The 27,299-nt window shown below is 31.7% G+C and overlaps 1 protein-coding gene across 1 annotated transcript; it reads left to right on the top strand.

Annotated features, from left to right (window-relative positions):
• The first annotated feature begins 6,473 nt into the window (after nt 1-6,473).
• On the top strand, nt 6,474-22,358 carry LOC134706838 (probable G-protein coupled receptor 139). Its single transcript, XM_063566150.1, has 2 exons — nt 6,474-6,649; nt 21,091-22,358. The coding sequence occupies exon 2, from the start codon at nt 21,102-21,104 to the stop codon at nt 22,272-22,274; it is 1,173 nt and encodes a 390-aa protein (XP_063422220.1). The 5' UTR covers nt 6,474-6,649; nt 21,091-21,101; the 3' UTR covers nt 22,275-22,358.
• Nucleotides 22,359-27,299: the final 4,941 nt, after the last annotated feature.

Raw genomic sequence — 27,299 nt, 5'->3', positions numbered from 1 at the left:
AAGAACAAACTATCAAAATAACTCATCAGTTTACCAGTAATACCTAGATTACGTTCATTAAAATCAAAAGGTCACAACAGACACGGACAAATCGAACGAGTTGTGACATATTAACACTGTAAGATGGTGCCAAAGAAACCTCACCATCCAAAAAGGGAAGACTTAACAATAGGGAACGAAAAATCGTCCTTTTTGTCGTAAATTCTAGTATTGAGTTTCCCGTTTAAAACCAAAATATCTGAATTTAGGAAATGACAGTTATAACCGTTTAAATTTGAGTTATTTAAAGTAAGTTCCTTTAAGTACATTTCGGTTGTATATTAAGAAAATTCTTGATTATTTAACGAATAAATATCATCAAGATAACGGTAAGTGTAGTTGAGTATATATGTTAGCGGCAATAAGTGAAATTAGGTATTAAGCTTAAATCCTAGGCAATAAGCTAACGCCTAGGCATTAAGTATAATGCCTAAATGATGTTAGGCATTAGTCTTAAATCCTAGGATTTAAGCTTAAATCCTGAAAAATGTGTCCAGGCATTAAGCTTAATGCCTAAAATATAAATGGGAGTAAATAAAAGACATTTATTCAATTAAATAAAAATTATACATTTGTTACATAATATCATTACGAGAACTGAAGCTTAAAATGTCATTTACTGGAAATAAAATCACAAAAAATTGTAAAAATATCAATTAGATTAAAAGCCACCATTGATGCACATTTTGAGGTAAGGGCTTTAATGTTACAAAATTTGGTAAGGTGGTCTTGAAAAACCATAATAAATTTATAGTTATCATCTGGGTTTGATTGAAAATCCATCAATTTGAAATAAAATTGTCCTCTTAGATAAAACGGGTTTCCCTTATTCCTTTCCCATTTTTTTTTTTCATATTGCAATTTTCACAAAGTGACATAAATATTTCAATTGCATCACGGGAAGTGTTAGCATATACTTTTTTTAGTTGTTTTATCATGCGATAGAAGATAGGGGTAAACTGCATTTTTTGGCATATAACTCAAAACCAAAGCATTTAGGGCAAATCTGACACGAAGTAAACGTGTTTATCAGGTCAAGATCTATCTGCCCTGAAATTTTCAGATGGGTCGGACAACTGGTTGTTTGGTTGCTGCCCCTGAAACGGTAATTGTAAGGAAATTTTGCCGTTTTTTGTTATTATCTTGAATATTATTATAGATAGAGATAAACTGTAAACAACACTAATGTACAGCAAAGAAAGACATAAAAATAAGTTAACAAGACCAAAATGGTCAATCGACCCCCTAAGGAGTTATTGTCCTTTATAGTAATTTTTTTACAATTTTCATAATATCTGTAAATTTTTACTTTCCCACTGAAACTACTGGTCCAAGTTCATTATATATAGAGATAGTTGTAAGCAGCAATAATGTTCAGTGAAGTAAGATGTACAAACACATCACCATCACCAAAACACAATTTTGTCATGAATCCATCTGCTTCCTTTTTTAATATTCACATAGACCAAGGTGAACGACACAGGCTCTTTAGAGCCTCTAGTTATGGAATACAATCACTTTTTTCTATTCTATTTTGTGTACTTACACAAAAAGTATGAGTTAATTCTGTTTTAAATAAGAAAAGTATTAAAATTTTAAGATTTGTCAGATAAACGTATATTAATATTAGGAATATTACTTAAGAAAATACTTTATTTGAAGAAAAATCACTAAAAACACATAAATTTCATATTTCACTTATTGCCCAAAATCATGTTCGGCAATAGGATGAATAATCATCACCAGATTTTAGGTAATAAGCTTAATGACTGAAAATTTCAGGCAATAACTTAATGCCTAGGCGTGAGCTTATTGCCTAGGATTTAAGCTTAATGCCTAATTTCTCTTATTGCCGCTAACATATCTATGAAAAGCAATTAAGACGGGTCTTTCCTGCGTTTGGTCATAAACTGTGATTCATAACAGTACAAAAACAATTCTGCGATGAAATGGGCACAATTTGTGCCCACAGAAATACCTACAACCTGTCTATGATCTTATGTTGCCGAAACGTACATAGATATTATCAAGGAGAAACTTAACAGCTTCAATCATCTCATCACACCTCCAGTTAGTATATTTAGCATATTTACCCTAAGCATTCTTTTTATAAATTTGACTTTTAACGCACTTTAAGTGCAAAAAAACAAGACATCTTCTACGCGTTCTCACTCAGTTTTGATACTATTTGTGTGACAACACCTATAGTGTTTGACGTCAAAGGAGTGAACAACAGGATTTATTGAAATATTTCCTTTTATCTGAATTGGACATTAATGCATTTCAATGCAACCAATGCATTTATATGATATATCAAACGTCTCGTATCGAAGTTAATTTTAAAAGACATGTTAGATTAGTTAAGAAGGCGTTGAGATATATCTGTTTTTGTCTGTGTTTTGTAAATAAAATGATGTGTCTAAACTCACATGATACGTGTTTTCGCAGTCTAAGATCTTTTAAGACAACAGCACAGTTGGCAGATTAAAAAAATTACAAATATTACTTTTCCTTATTGTGTCATATTTAGAGTCTTAAGTTTAAATTTTCATGGTGGATGAAAATGACCTTGTCGGCTCAACTTGGTATTTATTTGTTGAACATTATTCTAACTTAGGCCAATGCCAAATTATTGAAATATTCAATATTATACTTCACTTTAATAGAAAGAACTGTATGACTGCAAATGATATAATTTTCTATGAAGACCAAGGACAAATGAATGATTTTTTCTCTCATTTCTTTCAGATTTATCTTCTACAAAAGGCTTCTTGTTTCATGGAATGTGAATCAATTTTAAAAGCAAATAAGAGATTAAAGATTAAAATATTGTATGCTATAATAAAGGTTTTTCAAGGTTAATACCTTTTGTCGTATGACAACAGATTTATTTCTTTCGTTTTATTGACCATGCAGACATGACGATACATTTCGTACTTTTCAATAAAAGTTTATTGATGCTAGCTCTTTAAATTTACCTGGTTTTGTATTGGGTTGACCTCACTTTGCTTGAAAACAGGAGTTTCTACTTTTTTTTATGTCAAGTTGAACTATAGCTATTTGTTCATTAATTGTTTCATAATTGATGATTTGTTTATTGTTTGCTCATTACATCATGAGGCTGTCAACTTGTAGCATGTGTTATAACACGTGTTAACTGGATTAGTAATGGGAATGAGTTTCAGACTTTCATTTATGTTTTTCTCGGTCTTTGGTGTTCTTACATTTATTTGTACTGTATTTCCGTCATGTTATGTTTTCATTTTAACGTATATTTAATATTGCCATAAAGCACAGAGGTTTGGTTAGCAATAAAACTAAATTCAAACCACCATTTGTTTCTATAAATGTCCTATACCGCGTCAGGAGTATGGCAATTGTTATCTTATAGATCGTTTCTATGTGTGTTGCATTGGTGTTTGTTTTTTGTTGCACTTCTGTGTTCTGTTATTTTGTTATTTCCCTCTTATAATTGATGGGTTTCCCTCGGTTTTAGTTTGTAACCAAGATTTGTTTTTTTCTCAATCGATTTATGAATTTTGAACAACGGTGTACTATTGTTGCCTTTATTTCAGGCAAAGCTTCCACCTGAAATTTTCTGATGTGGAGACCACTGAACCGTTGGTGAATGTTGTTTTGATATGTGTTTTGTTTCATTTTCTTGTTGCCAGACAGCTAGCTTACTTCTTCCTGGTCTGTTTCCTGTCTGACTACTCAAATTAACATACACTCTTGGTTATTTTTTGTCAGGTTCTCTAGTTCAAACATACCCTGTGAAATATTACAGTACAATTGTTTAACATCTTTATCCGTTATATTAATTTGAAATTACAGTATCTAATCGCGTAAGCACCATACGTTTCTTCATCAATCGACGTCTCGACATTCAAATAACAGTAAAATGATGATAATTTGACAGATGTGATGGACAGAATATATTGAGAACAGTGCAGAATCTTTCTACTTGTCATTTACACATTCCTACAACTAAAAAACTCAATGACTTAATAAAGATACTCATAATTGGAGAAACTGTGTTTATCGTTTACTTATATTAATCATTTTGTTAAATTTAAGGTATTTGACAAGAATCAAGATTGTTCTTCTAAAAGCAGATTTTTAAAACTTATTCAATCTGCATACTTGCGAAACTAATTAAACATTCTACTATAATACACATTCTTATATTTGATTGATTGGGGAAATGATTGCCGTTTAAGATCTAACTCCTGACCTCCCAGACTTATAACAAGGTCGATACCGAGAGGCAATCTCTCTAATACTAAAAATATATTGCTTTAGTTAATAGTTATCAAAGGTACCAGGATTATAATTTAGTACGCCAGACGCGCGTTTCGTCTACATAGGACTCATCAGTAAAGCTCATATCAAATATTTATAAAGCCAAAAAAGTACGAAGTTGAAGAGCATTGAGGATCCAAAATTCCAAAAAGTTGTGCCAAATACGGCTGAGGTGATCTATTCCTGGGATGAGAAAATCCTTAGTTTTTCGAAAATTCAAAGTTTTATATTCAGGAAATTTATAAAAATTACCATATAATTGAACTTCATGTCAACACCGAACTGCTGACTACTGAGCTCTCGATACCCTCTGGGACGAAACGTCCACCAGCAGTGGCATCGACCCAGTGGTGTAAATAGTTATCAAAGGTACCAGGATTATAATTTAGTACGCCAGACACGCGTTTCGTCTACATAAGACTCATCAATGACGCTCATATCAAAATATTTATAAAACCAAACAAGTACGAAGTTGAAGAGCATTGAGGAGCATTTAGAATATATTTATAGTTTTTTTTTTGTCTAAATGCAGTTTTTACACAACAAAATAGAAAACAAAGAAGAATTATTAAGGTTATGTTGTTTTCTTTTAAATGTACTCCAAAAAATCCCGTCCATCCTTTACATCAGTGAAGCTATGAAAATATAGAAATCTTACGTAAAATGATTTTAATCTTTATCTTATATAGCAAATGACAAGATATGTATTTATTATTAATTTGAACGCCAAACGCGACTTTCGACTACAAAAAACTTACCAGTGACGTTTGAATCAAAACAAACAAAATGTACAGATCAATAACAATTCAATCCATTCGTTTGATGTGTTTTATCATTTGATAAGAGACTTTCCGTTTTGAATTTTGCTCGGAGTTCATTTTTTTTTCTTTTAGTTGTGTTAGATACACATACAAACAACTAACACAGACATAAATAGACACACCACAAAACACCGATATCAGAGCAATTGTATTCACTGAAAGCTAGTTTAAAGTTAATATCAACCAATAAGTAAATTATATGACAACACTAATAGTAGAACACTTTGTAAATACGAAGAAACAATAATACAATTTATATTTCATATGTAATGTATTTTCTGCGACAGTATCTCAATCTTTTCACCTTTATCTGAATGCCACTAGAAAATCAGCACTTTACTATTGACATAAATATGTATTTAAGATTTTAAAACTGTCTTTTTTGTTTAAAAATGCATTTTTAGAATCCATAAATCTCAATTATAGCCTAATGTGTTGTATGATAGATTTTCATATTTGAGCAGAACTGATATATTATTATCCACCAAAGTACACGTAAACCTTTTGAACGATCAAATTTTGAAAATTTGTTCCTTAAGCCAACTCTCTTTTAGTAAGAGATATGTTTAAAAAAGGATGAAGTTTTATAGTCCATTATGAAAATTATGAATACGTGAGGATTTAGAGCTTGATATGATTAGAAAGTAAAAACAATTCCTTTTTATGACTATTTTCGCCTATTATAATTAGAAACTGTTGAAATGATTTCACGATACCCTACCTTTCTTTTGTCTTAATGTATACTAAAATATGCTTGGGTATTTTCTTTTTGAAATATTCTGAACTAATCAGTTCGTAAGTCTATCATTACCGCTCTTAGTAGTATAAATGATTCAAATAAGTGGAAAAAGGATCAAAGTGTAATAAAAACTTAATTGTCCATTTCAATGACACAAAACTCCAGCAAGATTCTATTTTCCTTCAAGATAGTTCTGGTGTTTAAAAGAACATAAAAAAAGAACGTACGGCATAACGTGTTTCAGCCCTATGAACTTCCATAATCTCAAGAGCTCTGCACTAGGGACCTACTTTGGTTGAGGGTTGACACTGTGTGTGATATTGAAAAAAGCAATATTATATTTTCAAACATTTATTTTTCCTCTCACGTGACTGATATCGATATAACCACGAATAGCTTAAACAGAACGATTGCCATTGATTAATTATTACTCATAAAATATAATTTTATTTAATACTAAGTATGTAAAATATACAATAATGTTTTGTTCTTACTTTTTGCTTTTATAAATTTAACCTTATAAGTTTACGTGTTAAAAATGAAAAGTTAAATGAAGAAAGGCGATAATTTTGTGTCACTAGAATATAAATATAATGCTGAAGAAATCCAATGACATTATAGTATGTGTTGAGAATCGATTACTCGAAGGATGATACTACTAGGATTAAAATACCGTGTCCTAGTCTTCAATCAACAGTTGCAATAGGGATGTACAACTGAAAGCAAGGCAATGGTCAATTCTATACAGGTAAAGTAAAATTCTACTTTTTATTGTTAAAAAATTACAAATTGATTTTGTTTACAAACTTATACACTAACTTATTTAATTATTATATGTGTAACACTTATATATGTTAAAAAAAAATTCTATGCTTTTAATTCGACTGGTTGAAACTGACAAACTTTTAAACAGCTTAAAAAAACTTTATATATGTTATTGTATCATAATAAAGCATTTATATATATTTCGTGTCATGGACGTACAAATAAGAAAACGTTCACTTTTTGATGATGAACATCAAAAGTTTCATTGAATAACAAAAAAAAGTTCACAGTTTTGTTTTTCAATAGATCTATAATCTTAAAAAATCATGATTTACTACTCACAGTCAGAATATTTTTGGGATGTCAATAAAACAATGATTTTGTGCATTCTCGGATGTTGGCTGCAAACTTCTATCCAAAATAATAGTTATCACAGGTACCAGGATTATAAATTAGTACGCCAGACGTGCGTTCCGTCTACAGAAGACTCATCAGTGACGCTCAGATCAAAATAGTTGTAAAGCCAAACAAGTCCAAAGTTGTAGAGCATTGAGAACCCAAACTTCCCAAAGAGTTGTGTCAAATACGGCTAAGGTAACTTTTAATAAAACGGTGCCAACATTAAGTTGAATCCATAGAAACAAAAGCTTTCTGAAATGGAGGTGCTATCAAATTTATCTATTCTTAAAACTTGTTATGCAGTTACGACTCCAGCAAATGTACTGAAAGTGTGAAAAACACAAAAGAGTGGAGTAAAAAAACTAAGCGTGAACTATGACGATACGTAATTGCACTTTATTTTACTACTGTAGTACGACCATTAATTCAGGAAATAGTACAGCAAATAGTTTGGCTATGAATTTTGGAACTCGAACATAAAATTTAGAATGGAAATGGGTAATGTGTCTTTGAAAGTCTGTGATTATATGTATGTATCCGCTATTTTGGCAGATGTAAGTTAATATTGGTAATAAAAACTATATGGATTACATAGTTGGAACGTACAAAAAGGAAGTACATGTAATATAAACATTAATTTGATTAAAGTTGTAATTTCAAAGTTTTCAGAATCAGACTTAATAAAAGAAATATATCGGAGTCATTGTTTTAATCTGAACAATAATTTGTATTGAAAACAGAATGTATGATTTAGACTTAAAAAGCACATTTTAGAAGTTTTGAAAAAAAACCAAGCAACCCAATTAGATATTGGACCGCCTAAAAATGCCAATGCTCACAAACGGAAAAAAATATAATCCCGTTTATAAGTTTATGCAACCATACCGAGATATAAATGTATAATATGAAATGATATCTAAAAGAAAGACAGAATTGGCAAAGGGAATGATCTTCCTCAGCGTCTTTTTATATTTTATGGGTGTCAGCTGTGTAAAGGTACTCCTGCCTTTTTACCTAAAACTGTGTTAAAAATCATTATAAGTCTGTGAGATTACTAATAGCTTTTATTAAATTTATATATAAAGCCAAAAATAATTATTATATCTGATTAATTTCCTCGTTGGATTTTAATTAATCTGGACGAAAATGACCACCTGCGGTCTGTATGTCCAACTAATTCGTACAATATCACCAAAGTAACTTGATTATAATAAACACATGAACAATACAATTTCTTCTATGTATAAGAAATACCATTAAGCAGATGAACTATCGATTTCTTGGACCACCCTTGTCAAGCAAACGAAAACTTATGTCTGTCACATCGTAAATATTCTTTCCATCATTTACAATTATTACATTAATGACTGTAAGAGAGTTCTAATGTAACCTCTCATTTGATTTGAAAAGTGGTCATTTAAATTAATCAATCGGATAAGGACCGGCATCGCTATATACTCACAAGAAATAAAGAGGAAAACAACTCCATCCTGAAAGGTTAAGCAAAAACTCAACACCGAGCTAAATAAGTCTCCCAAAAAACCAATTGCAATTCTTGTTGGAGACAATTCTAGTGTTTTTAAAATAAAAAAGTCGTTTTATCTTGATGTACCAACTTAAAATGTGACCGAACATATTATTTCATTGAAGACAAAACATGAAACGACAAGCTTAATAACACAGCACAAGGTTGTCGGGTAGTACTTTCGTTGATTGACGGGCAACAAGCAGCACCAACAACACTTTGGTGCGCATTAATAATTTTTCAATGGTTTATCACACTATAAACTGTTTATGGCGTGTGGTTTCTAAACACGTTCAACGTAGTATTGAAGTTGCATATATAATTCCTCATATAGTATGCTTGTCTATTTCCAATATTTCTCTTTTATTAACCATATCTTTTGTGGGAAGAGAGACAACTCAGATATACCTTTATGCCTGTCAGGAATATGATGATGCTGTTATTACAATTCTCTTTTCAGTTATGAAAAAGAAGAGAACGATGACCGTTGATGCAAAATAAATAGATACTGATAGTTATTGCTCTCAGCTGTCTTATCGAGCTCCTTTGAATCATGTTAAATGGAAAGGGCAAATCATATTTACTCCATTATAAAAACTCAGTCTGATAATTTGCAACCTTCGTAAAGAAACTGTTGTTTTCTTTAATGTTATTTTACATTACAACACTCGTGAGAAATCAAGCCAATAAACAAAAAGCCAATTTATAAATGATCGTTTAAATCATTCGATCAGTTATTTACATGACCCGTTCTCTCTGGACAATCCTAATTTGTTCTATGCATACCGACAATGACGTTTGGTTATTCGTTTAGACTTGTTCTTAATAAATCCAATAACAACTTTTATTTATTATCTACAAACATTATTAGGAAGTATTCATACTAAAACTTATGACAAACAGGGCTAATCTTCAGCTTTCTTTCGTTGATGTGATTTTCTTTTCAATATATCATATGTAGTTTTATTTATTTTATTGTTAGCCTTTCTATCGTTTTCAATTTTGATTATTTATGCAGATGTTTGCAGTAACATCTTGGAGTTCATATGGATTTTGTCTTTTTGTAAACAAATCGTTTACTATTAAATCAAAGATTTCGATACAAATGATTTATGTTGTCAATACCTTTACTAACTTTCAATCTTACGCGCTATTATATTTGCGTATTCATTTAAGAACTTAAAAATTAACAAATATTTACGCAGATAGATATGTTAAACGCATAGAGTTTTTGGATAAACAATAACACATATTAAGGCTAAACGCATATACAGATTATTGCTCCACCAGGGAATAAAAGACGTGGTTTTTGGATAAAAAATAACACATATTAAGGCTAAACGCATATACAGATTATTGCTCCACCAGGGAATAAAAGACGTGGATGTATAAAGTATAGGACACTATGCATGTACGGCCTTCAACAATGAAAAAGTCTTTGACGTACACTATAATGGTTTGCCTTTTTTTAAATTGCTGTTTGGATTGAGAGTTGTCTCATTGGCACTCACACCACATCTTCCTATATTTATTAAGCAATAAAAAGCACAAAATGTTTAACTATCCAATGAAAAATCTAGTATTTTGGAGATCCAAGTACACAAAAGTACAGATGCACAGACAAATTGCACTTTTATTAATATTTTTATTTTCCGATTGTTTGCACAATTTTACATTTGACTGAACCATTTGTTTGTCTTATATCATTAATGATCTATTTTGGAGTAGAATAGTTAATGAAATAACTAGACTAGAATAAAAGACGGAATACAATTATACACAAGTGATATACTAAAAGCGTGCCTTCAGCAACCTTCATCAATTTTTTGATATAGTATTTGAACTGATTTATGTAGCTATATTTTTTACCTTTTCGTGCCGATCTAAAATACTTGTGGGTATTTTAAAAAAGGTATCAATTGTTTTCTCATTATTTGAGAAATGTACTACCGGAACTAGGGTTAACTGTCCAATTGCTTCTAGCTATGTGCTAATTTGGGCAACGTGTTGGTGGTTGGCAATGTCTCGATAAACAAGTATGGTTTGTATTTAGAACGATTTTGTTTTTATTTGCCGTATGATCTGGGTGCATGGGGAGTTTTAAAGGCTGCAAAGACTCCAGGGAGGCTGTTAAATGACATATTGTTGCTAACATTTTCGTCAATTAATCCCTTGTTAATTATTGTCTCATTGGCCATTAAACTTCTACTTCTTCTTTGTGGTTAGTCTGCAATTGAAATTTCCATTAAAATTTGAACAATATGTTATTTTTGTAATAATAGCCTCCATGCCTTAAAGTCATAAAACTTTACTCAGTGCTCGAATCACAAAATCATGCTTGAAACATAATATCAAACATTTTGATTGGTTGATTTTGGAGTACGAGCTCAAAAAACTGGCTCGAAAGAGTTATGACTTCAAGGCACAAAAATCAAAATTTTAATTTCAATTGTTCTATTGATTACCTCGTCAGCAATTTGCATGAGTTTGTCTGTAGTACCCTAAATATTTAGATACACACTGTCTTAAACTTTTGAGTGCATACATAAAAATTTAATCTTCATTAAGGTTGCAACTATCTGATCGAAAATAAATTGCCTTCTTGTTTTTGTTTGATATGATTGGCTTTCAATTTTGTTGGTTTCGTTAAAATCATTCCGGAATCTTAAGTGCATTAACTATGTAATCATTCATTTTTGTTTAGAAACCATCAGAAGACAGTTGTTTTTAATCCTCTTTCTTGTGTCACGTTATCTCGGCGTCTCGTTTGTTGATTAACAATGTAATCGATATCTACAAAATTGCTATGTCTGCATTATGTTATTTTTTGTTCTTAAAACGAATTCTAAAAACTATTACATTTTCTTTCTATAAACATGACTTGGTGATTTCAAAATATTTATGCACGACTTGTTATACCTGACTTCGTTTGAATAACATTGACGAAACAACATATTTCATCTCTTACTTCTGAAATCGTTTTATAACATTTTTCGTGCGAGTAACCCCATATTTTCTCTGATGAATATATTTCAGACTTTCAAATAAGCTTGGTAAATTAAATACATACTAGAACACACCCGCGAAATCGTGGGCATTCACAGCGTAGTTTCAAGTATGTAAAGTGTTGTTGGAAGAATTTTGTAAAATATTGACTGACTGGAGAATTTCAGCAATTATTGGGGACAGGAAAATGCTTTTTTTGTTTATCCCTCCTCTTTTATTTCCAATATTCCCATTTTTTGGTTTTCTATCAATTTCAATATGAACATATATTTAGTGTGTTATGAACATTCAAGTAAGGAGCCTGTAATTCAGCGGTTGTTGTTTGTTTATGTGTTACAAATTTGTTTTTCGTTCATTTTTGTACATAAATAAGGCCGCTAAGTTTTCTGGTTTGAATTGTTTTACATTGTCAGTTCGGGGTCTTTTAAAGCTGAGTATGCGGTATGGCCTCGTTGTTGAAGGTCGTACGGAAACTTATAGTTGTTAATATCTGTGTCATATTGGTCTCTGGTGGAGAGTTGTCTCAACATGGCAATCATACCACATCTTCCTTTTTTTTGTAATCAATGAATTTTGTAAAAGATTTAAAGAATTTCAGAAAAGGTATCAAAAGTTCATATGAATATTTTTAGCGCTTATCTATATATAATGAACATTCATTACTATATAAATATAGTGTATTTACTTTCAATTCTAAGCTTACTAAACGATCCATAGTGGTCATTGATATAGTATACAGACCCTCTATATTTAATAAACTCTGTGACTGCCGTCGATAGTAAACTTGAAAATGATAGCACATAGAATTCTGAAAATAAACTTTATTCTTTGTATATGTATGTTCAAAGTATACAGAAAAACGCAAACCGGAAGTCTAAGCTGACTTAAAAAAATTCCAATGACGGGACAATATCCGGATGCCTTTTTTCTCGTTTTTCTCCAAAAATAACTCAATCTGAATAATCATATGAATGGATGATAAATGGCACTTTGCACTGTACCTATAGGACACAGAGGCGTGTTGATTAGTTTATTGTGGAAAGAAGAGAAGCGACACCCAAAATGAAGTCTTCTCGTTTAATAGTATAGATGTCGACGGTTAAACATTATTTGATTTTATAGACAAGCATTTAAAACCATAATTGGATATGTCTCGTCAATGGATTCAAGGAGGTCTCGATAGTCAAGTGGTCTATACGGCTCATATATAGTTATCACTCACTAACTTGTCATCACTGAGGTTGTGAGTTCGAATTCCGGTCATTGCAGTTGCGTTCGGACTCGTATCTTGATTAAGTAGGATCACCTGTTTTCCAGTCAAATATCGGTAATAATCTCATGGCACTTTGGCTTCCTCTGCAACGATCTAGCACCATACCATTTACCGTCAATGTCTAAATGTACTAAATCAAGTTCAAGCCAGTTTACGCAATGCAAACGTGCACATAGAAATTGGATTACGTTGAGGGAAGGTCAGCACATATAATATGTAATTTGTTCTATCAGCACGTGCACACATTAAATGAATCGCCAATACGATCTGTGTAGTTTATATTTACGTCACAACTAATTTTTTTGCGGTATTTTCTAATTAATTACATCAATAAGTTGCGATACATATATATGACCAAAGAGCCAACCTTATTGCATTTAACACACTCGTTCAGATGTAATTATTTGTTGCGAAACCCGTATAATGGGTTACGCGACTTGATTACAAAATACATAACTATTTTGTAGTATGAATTGGAGGATACTAGTGGTATACATGTATTTCTATATACCAGCAATCCAAAGACATTTCTAACCAACATCATATATATAAAAAGGTCAATATGCGGTCATCGAAATAAACAGTGCTGTTGTTTTCTTTTGTAAAATTAATCCAAAGTAGTTTTTAATTTGCTATTATATTGACCACAAAATCCAACCAATAATAGCAAACATAAAACACATTGCGAACAATAACCTTGTGTCTATCGCTTAATTATTATTAGCTGCTTTAAGTCTATAGGCAAATATTTCTAAATTAAGGCTTTCCAAGACGACAACAAATTTACAATATATCAATTGGTACGATCTTAATAATCGGGAGAAGTGGTGGCTATAATTGACTGCTAATAGGAAATAACGACGTGGTGTGAAATAAATCTCACATTAGGTCACCCTTCTATCTATCCAAACTTGTCAAATGGTGTTGTTAGAGTTCTTTAACATGCTCATAGATTGTATACTCAATTGCCTTTCATGGATTGACCATCCATAATAAAATGAAATACATCTTAAATGTATATATCTGGGAAGCCAAACACACGATCTATCAACATGACGATCTGCTGCTGGAAGTCAGTGTAGTTTAATTTACAGACTTTGACTGGCCTTGAGTAAAAATTATTGAATTACAGATTCACGTCACAATAATTGTTTGTATATTATTTGATGCTTTGCTCAGATGTAGAAGAAGTGTATTTGTCATCTCAAAAATACAATCATTTTACATTAATACTTATCAAAGGTACCAGGAATATAATTAAATACGACAGACGCGCGTTTTGTCTACACAAGTTGAAGATCATTAAGGATCCAAAAATTTCTCTAAGTTGTTATCAAAATGGTTATAAAGCCAGACAAGTACAAAGTTGATTAGCATTGAGGAACCAAAATTTCAAAAATTAGTTAAATTAAACAGGTTAAATTCACTATTGCTTAAATGTGAAATGGCTGTACCAAATCTGGAAACTGCCAGTTGTTTACCGTTCGTTCGATGCGTTTTCGATTTTGATTTTGAAGTCTTATAAAGGACTTTCCGTTTTGAATTTTCTCTGAATTTGGAATTTTGCTGTTTACTTTTCTAAATATTTATTTTAGTTTCAAGTGGCAAAAGATGATTGATTTAAACAAATCTTTTAAAAAAGACACATCTATGAAAACAAAAATTTACTCTGTCAAGTAGACTAAGGGTTTATGTTAAAAATGGTTTACAAATTTATTTTTGCCTCACAGAAACCTTAATTGATCAGGATATGATACGAGGGTATTAATATTTTTAAGTCTTCAGTTATCTGATTTTTTTGTCATAGCAAAACAGACATCCTTTTGTGAAGTTCTAATACGACAAAATTAATTTCTAAAGACAAAATAAAAGCAACCGAGTGATTTTATTCATCATGGAAACATGATTGAGTTGTTTTGATGAATTTATAATTCAAACTGTTTGTTTGAAAACATATCATGAAAAGACTCTTTGATATTGTTTTGGAAATGAATTTGTCGAATAAACACGTTGGTTGTCAATTCTTTAACTAGATTTCTATAGGAATTAAGAGGTAAATAGGATGCTCATTCAACAGTCTAAATAATAGATGAATAAGCAAATAGGAAGCAAATTAAAAAGTCAATATTATAAATGAAAAGGTGAATTCACTTTATAAAATTACGTTTGAAACAACAATTGTCCAATAATTTCAAATTTCAATGTTGTACAAGTAACAAAAGTTAATAGATTGACTTTGCTTGTTCTTGACATGGTGTCCCATGGCTTACGATTACTAAAATTATAAGCCTGGTACCTTTGATAACTTTTAAGTCTATTTGCTTTTGACATGGTGCCCCATGACTTAACGTCATTTTTACACGATTGTCTTACTCGTCCAATTAAATAAAGACAACATGATTTTCTTAACCAAGGAATAGATTACCTAAGCCGTTCAACTTTTTTAGAATTTAGTTTCTCGATGCTCTTCAACTTTTACTTGTTTGGCTTTATAACTAATTTGATCTAAGAGCGTCACTGATGAGTCTCGTGTATTAAATTATAATCCTGGTACCTGATACCACTGTTCAATAGTCATGATTCGATTAAGCAAAAACAAAACCGGGTAGCATAATTAAACCACGGTAAACACATCAACTATAACAGGAAAACAATGGAACAACAGATACACTGAACTACAACACCAGCAAACGCCAACATACATGTAAATGGACTGTATATATATAAAAAGGGTCCTGCCTTCTTAATTGACATTTTAAGCCATCTGTTATGCGAGCCAAAAATCTATTACTTCCTGTTTCTAGTAGCTCATACATTTCGAATTCTTCTTGTAAATATAAAGCATTTCATAATACATGTTATTTGAAGGATGGAAAACAAAGACAAAGAAAACTTAAGGTAACGAGATATTGATGTTACAGGGTTCCAGTAATTTTATAAAATTTTTCAAAATTTATATAGTACACGAGTTAAACAAAACATAGGGTTATGTTTGCCATGTTATGTATCCTTCTAATAAGCAAGGAAATGAACTAGACAATTTATTGTTTTGTTTTCCTTAACTGGTTTATGTTAAACTTAACACAAATAATAGTACAGATAGTCCAGTTCATAAAGCCAAAAGGCAGAATGTTTTGGTTTGAAAATCGCTAAATATGGCATACTTTAATTAATGAAATCTAAAACCAGTTTCACTAAACGCCTGAATCCTACATAATATTTCATGAACTAATTTAAACTGATATGATTCAATTATTAAAATGGACCTTGGAGGAGCTAAAAGTATGATATATTACAAAATGCTTATAATATGTAAACGCCATGTAACACCTTTTTTTTGGTAAGATTGGTAATTAATTAGTGCCGCTCTAAATCTTTTTAACGTCCAACATTTTTATTTAATACTCATTTCGGACAAGTCTGATAGCAGTAAATTCATTTCACAAAAAGCGTCATAGTCTTGAGAAGCTGTCGGCGACAGAACCATAATGCCTTCACTGGTACACAACAGTTGACGAACTTAGAAGTAAAAATTTCCTATTAAATGTTGATATATCAAAATCTTCTCATGTTTCACCAAGTTCATGAATACTACCGTTAATATAGAAAAAAAACAAGGAATGAGTTTCATAAGTACTGTCTTAAATAAATAAAATCTTAGTAAATAACTTTTAGTAACAATTCTAGATAGCTTAACTTTGTACTATTCTTTCTGTACAATATCAAATTATTCTCAAAATATTCCATAGATCTAGATTAACATAGAACTGCTTACCATTTTTTTTATAAGCGGCAAATAACCAAATCATGACAAAGAGAAAAACACAAATCAATCAAATATCAAAGAAACAAAAGAGACTTACCCCACCCAACCCCGTGTCCCCAATGACAAAGGAAATACACAATATTCTAATTAAAATCTTTGCATGGCAGATGAAACAAGTGTAGAATAAACTCTTTTCCTTTCGGAAGAACATAAGTTCAGCGCATGGATTAAGTGGCGTATGTTTTTATTTCTTCCTTCAATTTTATGAAAATTTGACAGTGGTCTACTGATAACAATCAATCATTTGATATGACAATAGCGTTGGCTGCATTCAAGTAGTACATTAAATTCGAACACGAAATATTCACTTAAGTTTCGTAAACAACTTTTAAAATGTATGATCTGGACTACAGATTTGAAGGCCTAAAAAAATTAAAATTAACAGCATTCAAGCCAAACAAATTGCTTAAGATTTGCGTTTGGTGGGCTTTATAAACTTTTACCTACATTATTGACCTTGGATCTTATTTGCGGATTGCGAACTGATACTACATTATACTTGCTGGTCATAATCATAGCTTCAACTCTGGTCATTATCTATAAGAAAAGAGCGGATATCGTGTATTGATGTCCCGAGGTCACCCCGCCGCTCTAATCTTCAATTTATATCATATCATTTATGTGTACTAATATAACATAGCCTTCAGCACAGACAGCCGTCAGTTAAGCTAAGTTGATTAGAGATGAAAAGGATCATTAGTAGCCTTTGTAACTGAACTTGTTGTGAGCAGTTGATACTTCATACATTAAGACATATATTGTATTAACCTATTGTCAACAAATTCTGGTTCATGGTCGCCATCATGAAAAGGTTGATGATAATAGGGTGTCAATTTCTCAAAATCATTTCATAACTGACAGAAACTTTTTAAAATATTGTCAAGGATCATCACTGATCAAACCATTATACATTTACTTCAAAACAACTGTCAAATTCTGACTTGGTACAGGCATTTCCTTGTATAGAAAGTGGTGGATCGAACAAGGTTTTTCATCTCTCATTTCACATCTGACAGAAACTTTCTAATATTGTCAAGGATCATCACTGATCAAACCATTATACATTTACTTCCAAAACAACTGTCATATTCCTGGCTTGGTACAGGCATTTCCTTGTATAGAAAGTGGTGGATCAAACAAGGTTTTTCAACTGTTATTTCACATCTGACAGAAACTTTCTAATATTGTCAAAAATCATCACAGATTCAACCATTCTTCATTTACTTCGAAACAACTGTGATATTCCTGACTTGGTCATTTGTGTCATTTTGGTCTTTTGTGGATAGGTGTATCATTGGCAATCATACCACATCTTCTTTTTTATATTGGTACCGGTATTTCCTTAAATAGAAAGTTGTGGATTAAGCAAGGTTTTTCACCTCTCATTTATATGACAGTGAAATAAAATAATAACCTGACGACACAAATAACAAAATGAAACATAAAGGAAAAGTTGGCATCTTCAATAATATTCAATGGTCCATACTATGTTTTAAGTTGTTCATGAAATTGAGAATGGAAATGGGGAATAAATCGTTCTGAGACTATAACAGATGTAAACCAAAATCCCATAGATTGAACCCGTGTTAAAGTTGAAATCAGCACCAGTTTACCTGTGTTATATATCATTAGTTGACTAAATGTGTTTTCAATAATGGGTAAACAACAGTTAACGAATTTCAGTTTATTTGCACGAAATGTCATAAAATCTCTTATAATGTTCGATGTTTGTAGCGTTTGAATTCAGAATAGTTTCGATTCAGACCAAAGCAAAATGAACTAACAATACGTTAGCTTAAGTTGTCTGTCAATTAAAAGATATATGTCCAAACGGATGCACTTTAAGCGTTGTTTCGATAATATATCTTTTAGTTATAGAGTGCAATTACATCTCGTCGACAATAAAACTTTTTAAATCACGTATCAGACGCAGCTAAAGTTTTTGCTGACCAATTTATTTAACAAGAATTGAAATAAGTATTCGTACTCAATGATTAATTGCATGGTAAATTGTACGATTTAGTCGTCTTTTCTATTGTCTTCGCATTTTTGACGATCGAAAGTGAATATTTTTTCAATACCAACACATTTAAATGTGATTAAAACTAATCTAGTTTTGGAAAGGCATTTATTCAACATTGAATTCTATATTATCTAAATCAAGTAGTCATAACGTATATCAACACACAAACAAACAAAACAAAACGCATACAAAACCTCCACGTAACTTCTTTCTAAACTTGGTCCGTTTCTGTGTGTGTGTTACATTTCAGTGTTGTGTCGTTATTCTCCTCTTATATTTAATGCGTTTCCCTCGGTTTTAGTTTGTTACACCGATTTTGTTTTTTGTCCATGGATTTATGAGTTTTGAACAGCGATATACTACTGTTGTCTTTATTTAACATCTATTTTATCAGCAATCAAAGACGGGCTTCGAAGTTAATGTGCCTATTCCAGAGGTGGCGTAAATCAGATGCGGATCTTAAAAATTCCAAAGATCTTTAAGACTACATACAATCTAACTCTCTTTCATCTTGTAATATTATTAAAACATTTGACTTTCTACACTGTATACAAGTATTCCACATTCCAAACTAAAAGAAAAATTGAAAGAGTTTGTATTGCTTTGTTTCATAAAGAAGAATGGCCAACGTAGATATAAGAATCTTGTCTTAGGGAGGGATAAATCCTGCTTTGTAAAGGATCACTCTGATTCAAACATAAACAAAAAATTCTCTGAAACTGACATTATCATGATGCATGATTTCTTAATTGACAACATATTTGTTACGTTCGGAGGACGTTTTTTTTCAACAGACTATCGGCATACCAATGGAAAAAAAATATTTCCTTCATGCCGACTTGTTTCTTTATTATTATGAGTCTGACTTCATACAAGAACTTCATAGGAAGAAAGATAAGAAGTTAGCAATATCCTTTAACACTACTTTCCGATATTTTGATGATGTTCTTTCACTAAATATTTCAAAATTTGGTGACTAGGTTGAACGCATCTATCCCATTGCACTAGAGATAAAAGATACAACAGATACAGTTAAGTCTGCCACATATCTTGACTTGCACCTAGAAAATTAGGGTCGGTTGAAAACAAACTTTACGACAAAAGAGATGATTTCAAATGTAGTTGTAGGAATTAATAAATGAATGTTTTGTCTATTCTTAAAAATAAACACACAAAAAAACCCGGCAGGGCAAATAAAATGGATGAGAAGTAATTTTTTGACAGACCATTTATATGGTCCTCCTACAGATGTCAATTGAAAAAAATGATCCATCAAAGTTTTTTTTCCTCCCACGATTTGATATTTAGTCATTTGATAATTAGGAAAGTATTGTACTATAAGATATCTATTTCTAGTAATTTTTCATTTTTTTCATACTTATGTAATGATTTGTTTCAATCTGAACATCTGATATACTGAATTGTTCATATATGTATTAATTTGTAACATGGTTAGGGATATTTTTCTACATCAACCATTGAAGGATAGGCATTTTCCATTTTTGCTATTATTGCGTTGAAATATCATATGAGAAAAAAAATACAACAATGTTTTATTATTATACCTCAGTATCTCAGTTTGTATGTTCCTTTTATAATTATAGACGAATAAATCTTTCTTCTTTTAGGAAATAGTCTGCAAAAGACTATTAACCGGTTTAAACTATTAACCGACTATGAAATATTTACAAGAAGCAAATGTTATCCCGTTTTTGAACAGCTTCAAACCATATAGGCAGACATTCAGAAATATTCCTAATTTTCTGTATAATAAAACACTTTTTTACTGGTTATCCGAACAACAGCAAGCTTATTGTCATCATAGCCAGTAAATAAACTCATCATAGATACCAGGACTAAATTTAGTAAATACGCCAGAAGCGCGTTTCGTCTACAAAAGACTCATCAGTGACTCTCGAATCCAACAAAATTAAAAAGGCCAAATGAAGTACCAGTATACCGTTCACTGTCTACTGACTGATTTCGTACTCTTTATTCTTACGTGTTTTATATGCTATGTGTATACGTCTGTTTTAGTGTATTGATTTCTTAGTGATTTTTATGGTATTAGTTGCCATGTTTATTATATCTTGTAGTATGTTTTCCGCTTTCATAGTGAAGGTACTGTTGTAACCTAAGACCGCTGTTCGTACGTTGCTTTCATATAAGCTACACTATTAAATCACGAGTAAATGTTATTATCAACTTTATAGTTGTAAAGCTAAAGTGGAAAGAAGTCCCTGAGGACTGGTTTGTATACTTGATTATCTTGATATTTCAAATAGACAAACTTCTTTAATAACATTATTACACTGAAAAATTCAGAACTCTCTTCTTACATATTTTAAAACATATTCTCTCTTCTTTTCCAGATTTGAATGATATGAATCTCGATAAACCATACGACACACTGAACTACACTTATAGTTATACTGACAATACAACAATGGATCATAATATAACATCTATCTACAACGAATCAATAGAAAAACTTGAAACTCAGACCGTAAATTTACATAAATTATATGTTAATATATATACTATAGTGGTACCTATCATAGCTGTAGTTGGATTGTTTGGGAATACTGCTTCAATAGCTGTTTTTACGTCCAGTTTCCTTAAAAGACACTCATCATCCGTGTTTCTAGCTGCGCTTGCTTTTGTCGACAACCTGTTTTTACTGACATTATTTCTAACATGGTTTGACCAAACAGCTTCAAATATCCTATCAACGACCATTCCATGTCAGATTGTTGTTTATGTTACATATTTTGCCGCATTTTTATCCGTGTGGTTAGTTGTTGGATTTACAACGGAACGTTATCTCGCCATTTGTCATCCATTACGAGCACCCATGTTATGCTCGAATCGTCGTCAGAAAATAGCAGTCACTTGTTTAGTGCTATTTGCAGCGGTGTTTTACACCTTTGCCATTTGGACAACCGAAGCTGTACAGTATGGCCCACGTAAATGGTGCTTAACAATCAATGACTATTACGAGTTTTTACAAATTGTCACGTGGATTGATACAATTATCAGCATGGTACTGCCATTCTTCTGTATAGCTTTTATGAACTGTAGAGTGATTTGTAAAGCTGCTATATTTCACAAGAAAAGACAACATTGTTACAAACCAACAGACTCTTTGAAAGTAAAAAGAAATAAGCACTTAACGAACAAATCTCAAATGCGTGTGACGCGAACTCTATTGATTGTGTCATCTTTGTTTCTTGTTTTAAATTTTCCGAGCCATCTTGCTAGACTCTATAATATCATTGTGGCACCAGTAAGTAAAGAAAAATACGAGAAATTTTTACAACAAATTTGCCAATTACTTTATTACAGTACTTTCAGTGTTAACTTTTTTGTGTATGCGTTGTATGGAAAACATTTCCAAAAATCGTTTTGGTTAATGATTAGATCTTTCAAGCAATTTTTTGGTTGTCGAACAGAACATCGTTTTTCATCCGTAGAGAAATCAACGAAAATAACGTTAACGGGTATGAGATCTAACACATACAGATGGTCAAGTGACTTGGATATCTCACGTTGTTAATTGTTAATTTTTATATTGTTCCATTATTGTTTGTAATAAACATATACATATTGTAATATTTTCCTATTAAAATCTCTGCAGCAATCCAATCTCTTATGCATAACATTTAAGCCGATACCACCTAAAAGTAACCTGTAACCTTCGATCCTGGTGATATGGTTACTTGTAAATCATCATTTGATTACTCATGTAAACATAATTTAAACCAAGCCAATAACAGACGCAACGAAAATGTAACTTGACAGGCTCTTCAATTTTACTTTCAAGTATAAATGTATAAATGAAGTCCTGTTAATCAATTACCCATATGTTAATGTGTTCTTGTATTTTATACATGTATATCCTTGTGAATTGATATTGGTGGTTACCTCTCTGATTGTGTCATAAGATCAATAGACATCACATCTGTGTTGACATGAATAATCAACTGCTAATAAGGTTTGAAATTTTTTGGATGATCTACCACAGGAATTTATAACCTTATTCATATTTGGTGGAATTTTGTTTAAAACTGCTGTATTTATTCAAACGCCACTGATGTGTCTTTTGCAGACAAAATGTGCGTCTGGCGTTCAAAAGATTAAATTGTGATTTACTAGTATATAACATGTTTTACTGTAATATATTTTGATGTTTTCATATCTCCAATGATACATTGTGAGCGTGAATGTCCAAATTATTCGAACTTCTTTATCAGTAGGATATTCTAGTAGATGAAACTATTCCAGCAGGGTTTGATGAAGAACAAGTGAAACCAAAATACACAAAAGTAACGATCACCATCATAAATTGATTGTCCGATATGATACGAATCTACTACTTCAATTACCGTAAATGTTCCAAAACGAAAACAAAGGGAATTATTTTAAAAGATTATTTTCATAATCAGAACGAAAACTCAGAAACGTTCTAATGTCCCTCATTCTTCGAGATTCTTCACAATTTTGATCTGCGCAATCACATTCAAAGAGGGACGAAAGATACCAAAGGGACAGTCAAACTCATCAATCCACAACAAACTGACAACGCCATGGCCAAACATGAAAAAGACAAACAGACAAACAATAGTACATATGACACAACATGAAAAACTAAAGAATAAACAAAACGAACCACACCAAAAACTAGGGGTGATTTCAGGTGCTTCGGAAGGGTAAGCAGATCCTGCTCCATATGTGGCACCCGTCGTGTTGCTTATGTGATAACAAATCTGGTAAACAGTCTAATTCGGTAGGTCACATTCATGAGTTGGGAAGGGGATTGTAGTTACGACGTAAGGAACATATCCGATATCATTTGTGAAAAATAGCAAAAATTTAATGGTTATAAAACATTAAACTGTACTATGATATAAAAAAAAGAAGATGTGGTATGATTGCCAATGAGACAACCGTCCACAAGAGACTAAAATGACACAAAAATTAACAACTATAGCTCACCGTACGGTCTTTAACAATGGGCAAAGCCCATACTGCATAGTCAGCTATAAAAGGCCTCGAAAAGACAATGTAAAACAATTCAAACGAGAACACTAATGGCCTCATTTATATATGGAAAAAAATAACGAAAAACAAATATGTAACACATAAACAGACGACAACCACTGAATTACAGGCTCCTGACTTGGGACAGGCACATACATAAATGATGTGGCGGTATTAAACATGTTAGACCGGATCATTCTCTTTACACTAGTAACGAAGGAAAGTTTATTTTAGATTCAAATTAACATCATTGTAAAACCCTGGCCATGTGTACGTCTGTGTTTTCAAACAACTACTAGTATCTCCCGAGTAAAAACATATGATGTTGAAGTACTCTGTTCACGCAAATATTTATCTAAAATGCAATTAAGTAAATGGTACTATTATATTATTTCATGACAAAATATCCCTTATCAAAGCCAAAAGCAAAGGAACCTCACTTTGATTGCTGTTTTCCATATCATAAATACAGTGCTACAGTGCATGAGACTATAATAAAATTAACGGTACCAATTTTCTTGCACCAGATGCGCATTTCGACAATACATGTCTCTTCAGTGATAGTCGTGGCCAAAATATGTGAAATCCAAGGCTTATATAAAAGATGAAGAGCTATAATCCAAAAAGTCCAAAAAGTATAGCCAAATCCGTGAAAGGAATCAGAGCTTTGCATGAGGGAGATACATTCCTTAATTTCTAATATTTTGTAACAACAAATTTAAATAACACAAAAAATCCGTATTTTCATGCCAGTACCGAAGTACTGGCTACTGGGCTGGTGATACCCTCGGGGACTAATAGTCTACCAGCAGAGGCATCGACCCAGTGGTAGTAATAAGTCTCTTCTATCTGCAAGTTCAGCAAATAAATCTTATCAAATATACCATGCTTAATATTGGAACACAAGACTACGCTACATCACAAATATGATGACCCATTGAGGGCAGAATTCTTGCAAGATATTGAAAACGCTGCATATGTGTGTTGAGAAACGCAGCTGGTGTTTAATACTAGTACCGACAAATGATAAACTAATAGTTTATTCGGCATAGAAACATTAAAACAAATTATGTAACAAAAAACAGACAGTTTTATCACAAAATACAGAAACAATTATCGATAAAAAGAACGTCTCCAACAACAGGGATAGAAAGATCAATGTTAGATAACTTGTATCAGAAAAAGATTTATGAATATGGCAAATAATTCAAGTGACTTGCATAACAGTTTCGACTAACAAACTGTTAAAAAGAACAAGAAATCAAGTTGTATTTATGAAAGTAGTTATCATTGTTTTATCTCATGATCAATCTATTTGGCAATCGATAATGGCAGTCGGCAGGGTTTAAGAATTTGAGTTGGCCAAAATGTTAGTCAAATGCATTTTGTAAAAATGTACTTTTATTTTTTGGTCTTTTGGAAAATGTTGTTTGTGCTGTATTTAGACCCCCCTACCAAGACATTTGTTTTACATACACACGTATAAAAATTGCTGTTTTTATCTAACACAATCAGAGGTTGGAACGTTGTTTCAATTTAGACTTAGGTTATCAAAAATCATATACATCGAAATTGAAAGTCATATTATCGGTTGTTCCAAAATCTGTATCACTTTGATTAGCTCTTGCATATCGCAGCTTTTTGACGTCAAATACGTTGACGCCTTCAAAGTTTTGACGCAAACATATCAGTGACGTGTTAATGTATGATCTTCTGATTTGCTGGTGGAAAAAAGCAACTACTTGTTTCTAGCATGCAATATACGCAAACGCAGCCCCGTACATCGATTTATTTGTTGTCTGCATATTTGTATTGTAAATTTTAGCTGCCGGACACAATATGAAGCCTTTTTAAACTATGCTCACTTGACAAAAGTCTTCATATTGTGACTCGTAGCTGGTAGCAAGGAAACACTATTAAATATAGACCTTAAAATAACAAACAAGCTTGCATTTCGTCGAAATGAAACGTCGTCAACAGTATAGTTGGTTTTGAAAATGAGAAGGAGTTACTCGGTTACAATTTTATCGACGAGTGATTCAAAAATGTTTTGCAATATCTAAACGAGGAAGATCTTATGACATATTGACACGTATTAAATTGCTAATGGCAAGAACTATATTTTAAAGTATCTAAATGTAGAAAATGAAACGACTGATTTACATGTATTGGATTGCTAATGGCAAAAACCAACAGTTTTTATTTCTCTTAAAAATCTATTGGCGGAAGAAGAATGTGAGTCAAGCTTTAATTGCCGGGTTAAACTATATAAAACCGTCAAAAAGTCGTGGAATGGAATATTGAGACGAACTAAATAGAAAATCGAAAACATTATTTAATAGGAAGTCAACAATAAAAAGCACGGCAAATAAACCGAGTTATAAATAAAATGCAATGATAAAAAAATATACTTATTGCAACTTTCACATATTATACTTGTTCTTGGTATATTATTTTCAGTACATGATATTTAGATGATCAGTAATGTATTCGTTACCAATTGTTATGCATATATTTATCACAATTATTCCAAGGCTACGTTAGCAATTAGTGACCTTCATTTTCTAAAGAGCATCTAGGAACAAAACAAAAAGTAGAGAAGTGACAATGCCCGCGGTCGTTCAAAATATAGCTCACATTAATCTCTAAATTAAAAAAACTATAATCACGGATCTGTTGATAAACATGTTGTTGGATAATTGAAAGCAAATTAAATCATGTGATACGTTAGTTTTAATAATGACAGCACTATCAATCCGATGTTCCCTTTGATCGGAAAAATGGCACTATCTTAACAAAATATGTTTGGTACCGATATTGTTGTGGGAGAAATAATGCCTGAAGATACAGCGGCGTAGTCTTACCATTTCATTTTTGTTTTGGTATTCCATGAAATTAATAGTAGGTGATAATTAACAAATGCAGGCGTTTTCTGATACAGTTTCAATGTTATAAGTCCTCCATACTGCCAAAAACAATCTAATTATATAAAAATCCCACACGGTGTAATTTGCAACCAGAAATATTTCAGTCTCTCGGTTTTTAGGCTTTAAATATAATTTTCAACAAGTAACTTGAAGAACAAGCTACGTGCAAGCTCTAGAATATCATAGAGATATTGCAAACTCAATACTATTCCCTTTGTTATGAAATAAAGATGCGTATAGTCTAATGAGGCATGGACTTTTTCATTTACATTTAGAGCACACTTTTGTTTTCTTATTATTCCTGAATGTATACGTAAAATAGTGAGATCTAAATTACGCTATAGTTTATGGCTTATTTATTTAAAGTCTCTAGAGGTATCATTACGATAAGATAAACGATTGTTCACCATAAATAATCGAAGGCATTTTTCTTAATATAAATAAAGAGCGAACAGAGAGAGTACAATGATACAAGAACACAAACATTTTTTTGGGGTAGATTTCACACTATATACACATACAGTGGGGTGTCAGCTCTATTTACTGTGAGTATTAAGATGTGTGAAATCAGAAAGTATTAATAACACCGAATGGTAAATTGGGATCTTTGTGTC

This window comes from Mytilus trossulus, chromosome 1, assembly GCF_036588685.1.
Source record: "Mytilus trossulus isolate FHL-02 chromosome 1, PNRI_Mtr1.1.1.hap1, whole genome shotgun sequence".
NCBI classification, from domain to species: Eukaryota; Metazoa; Mollusca; class Bivalvia; order Mytilida; family Mytilidae; genus Mytilus; species Mytilus trossulus.
Note: the sequence above shows the minus strand (reverse complement) of the source record. Positions and strands in the feature narration are given on the sequence as shown.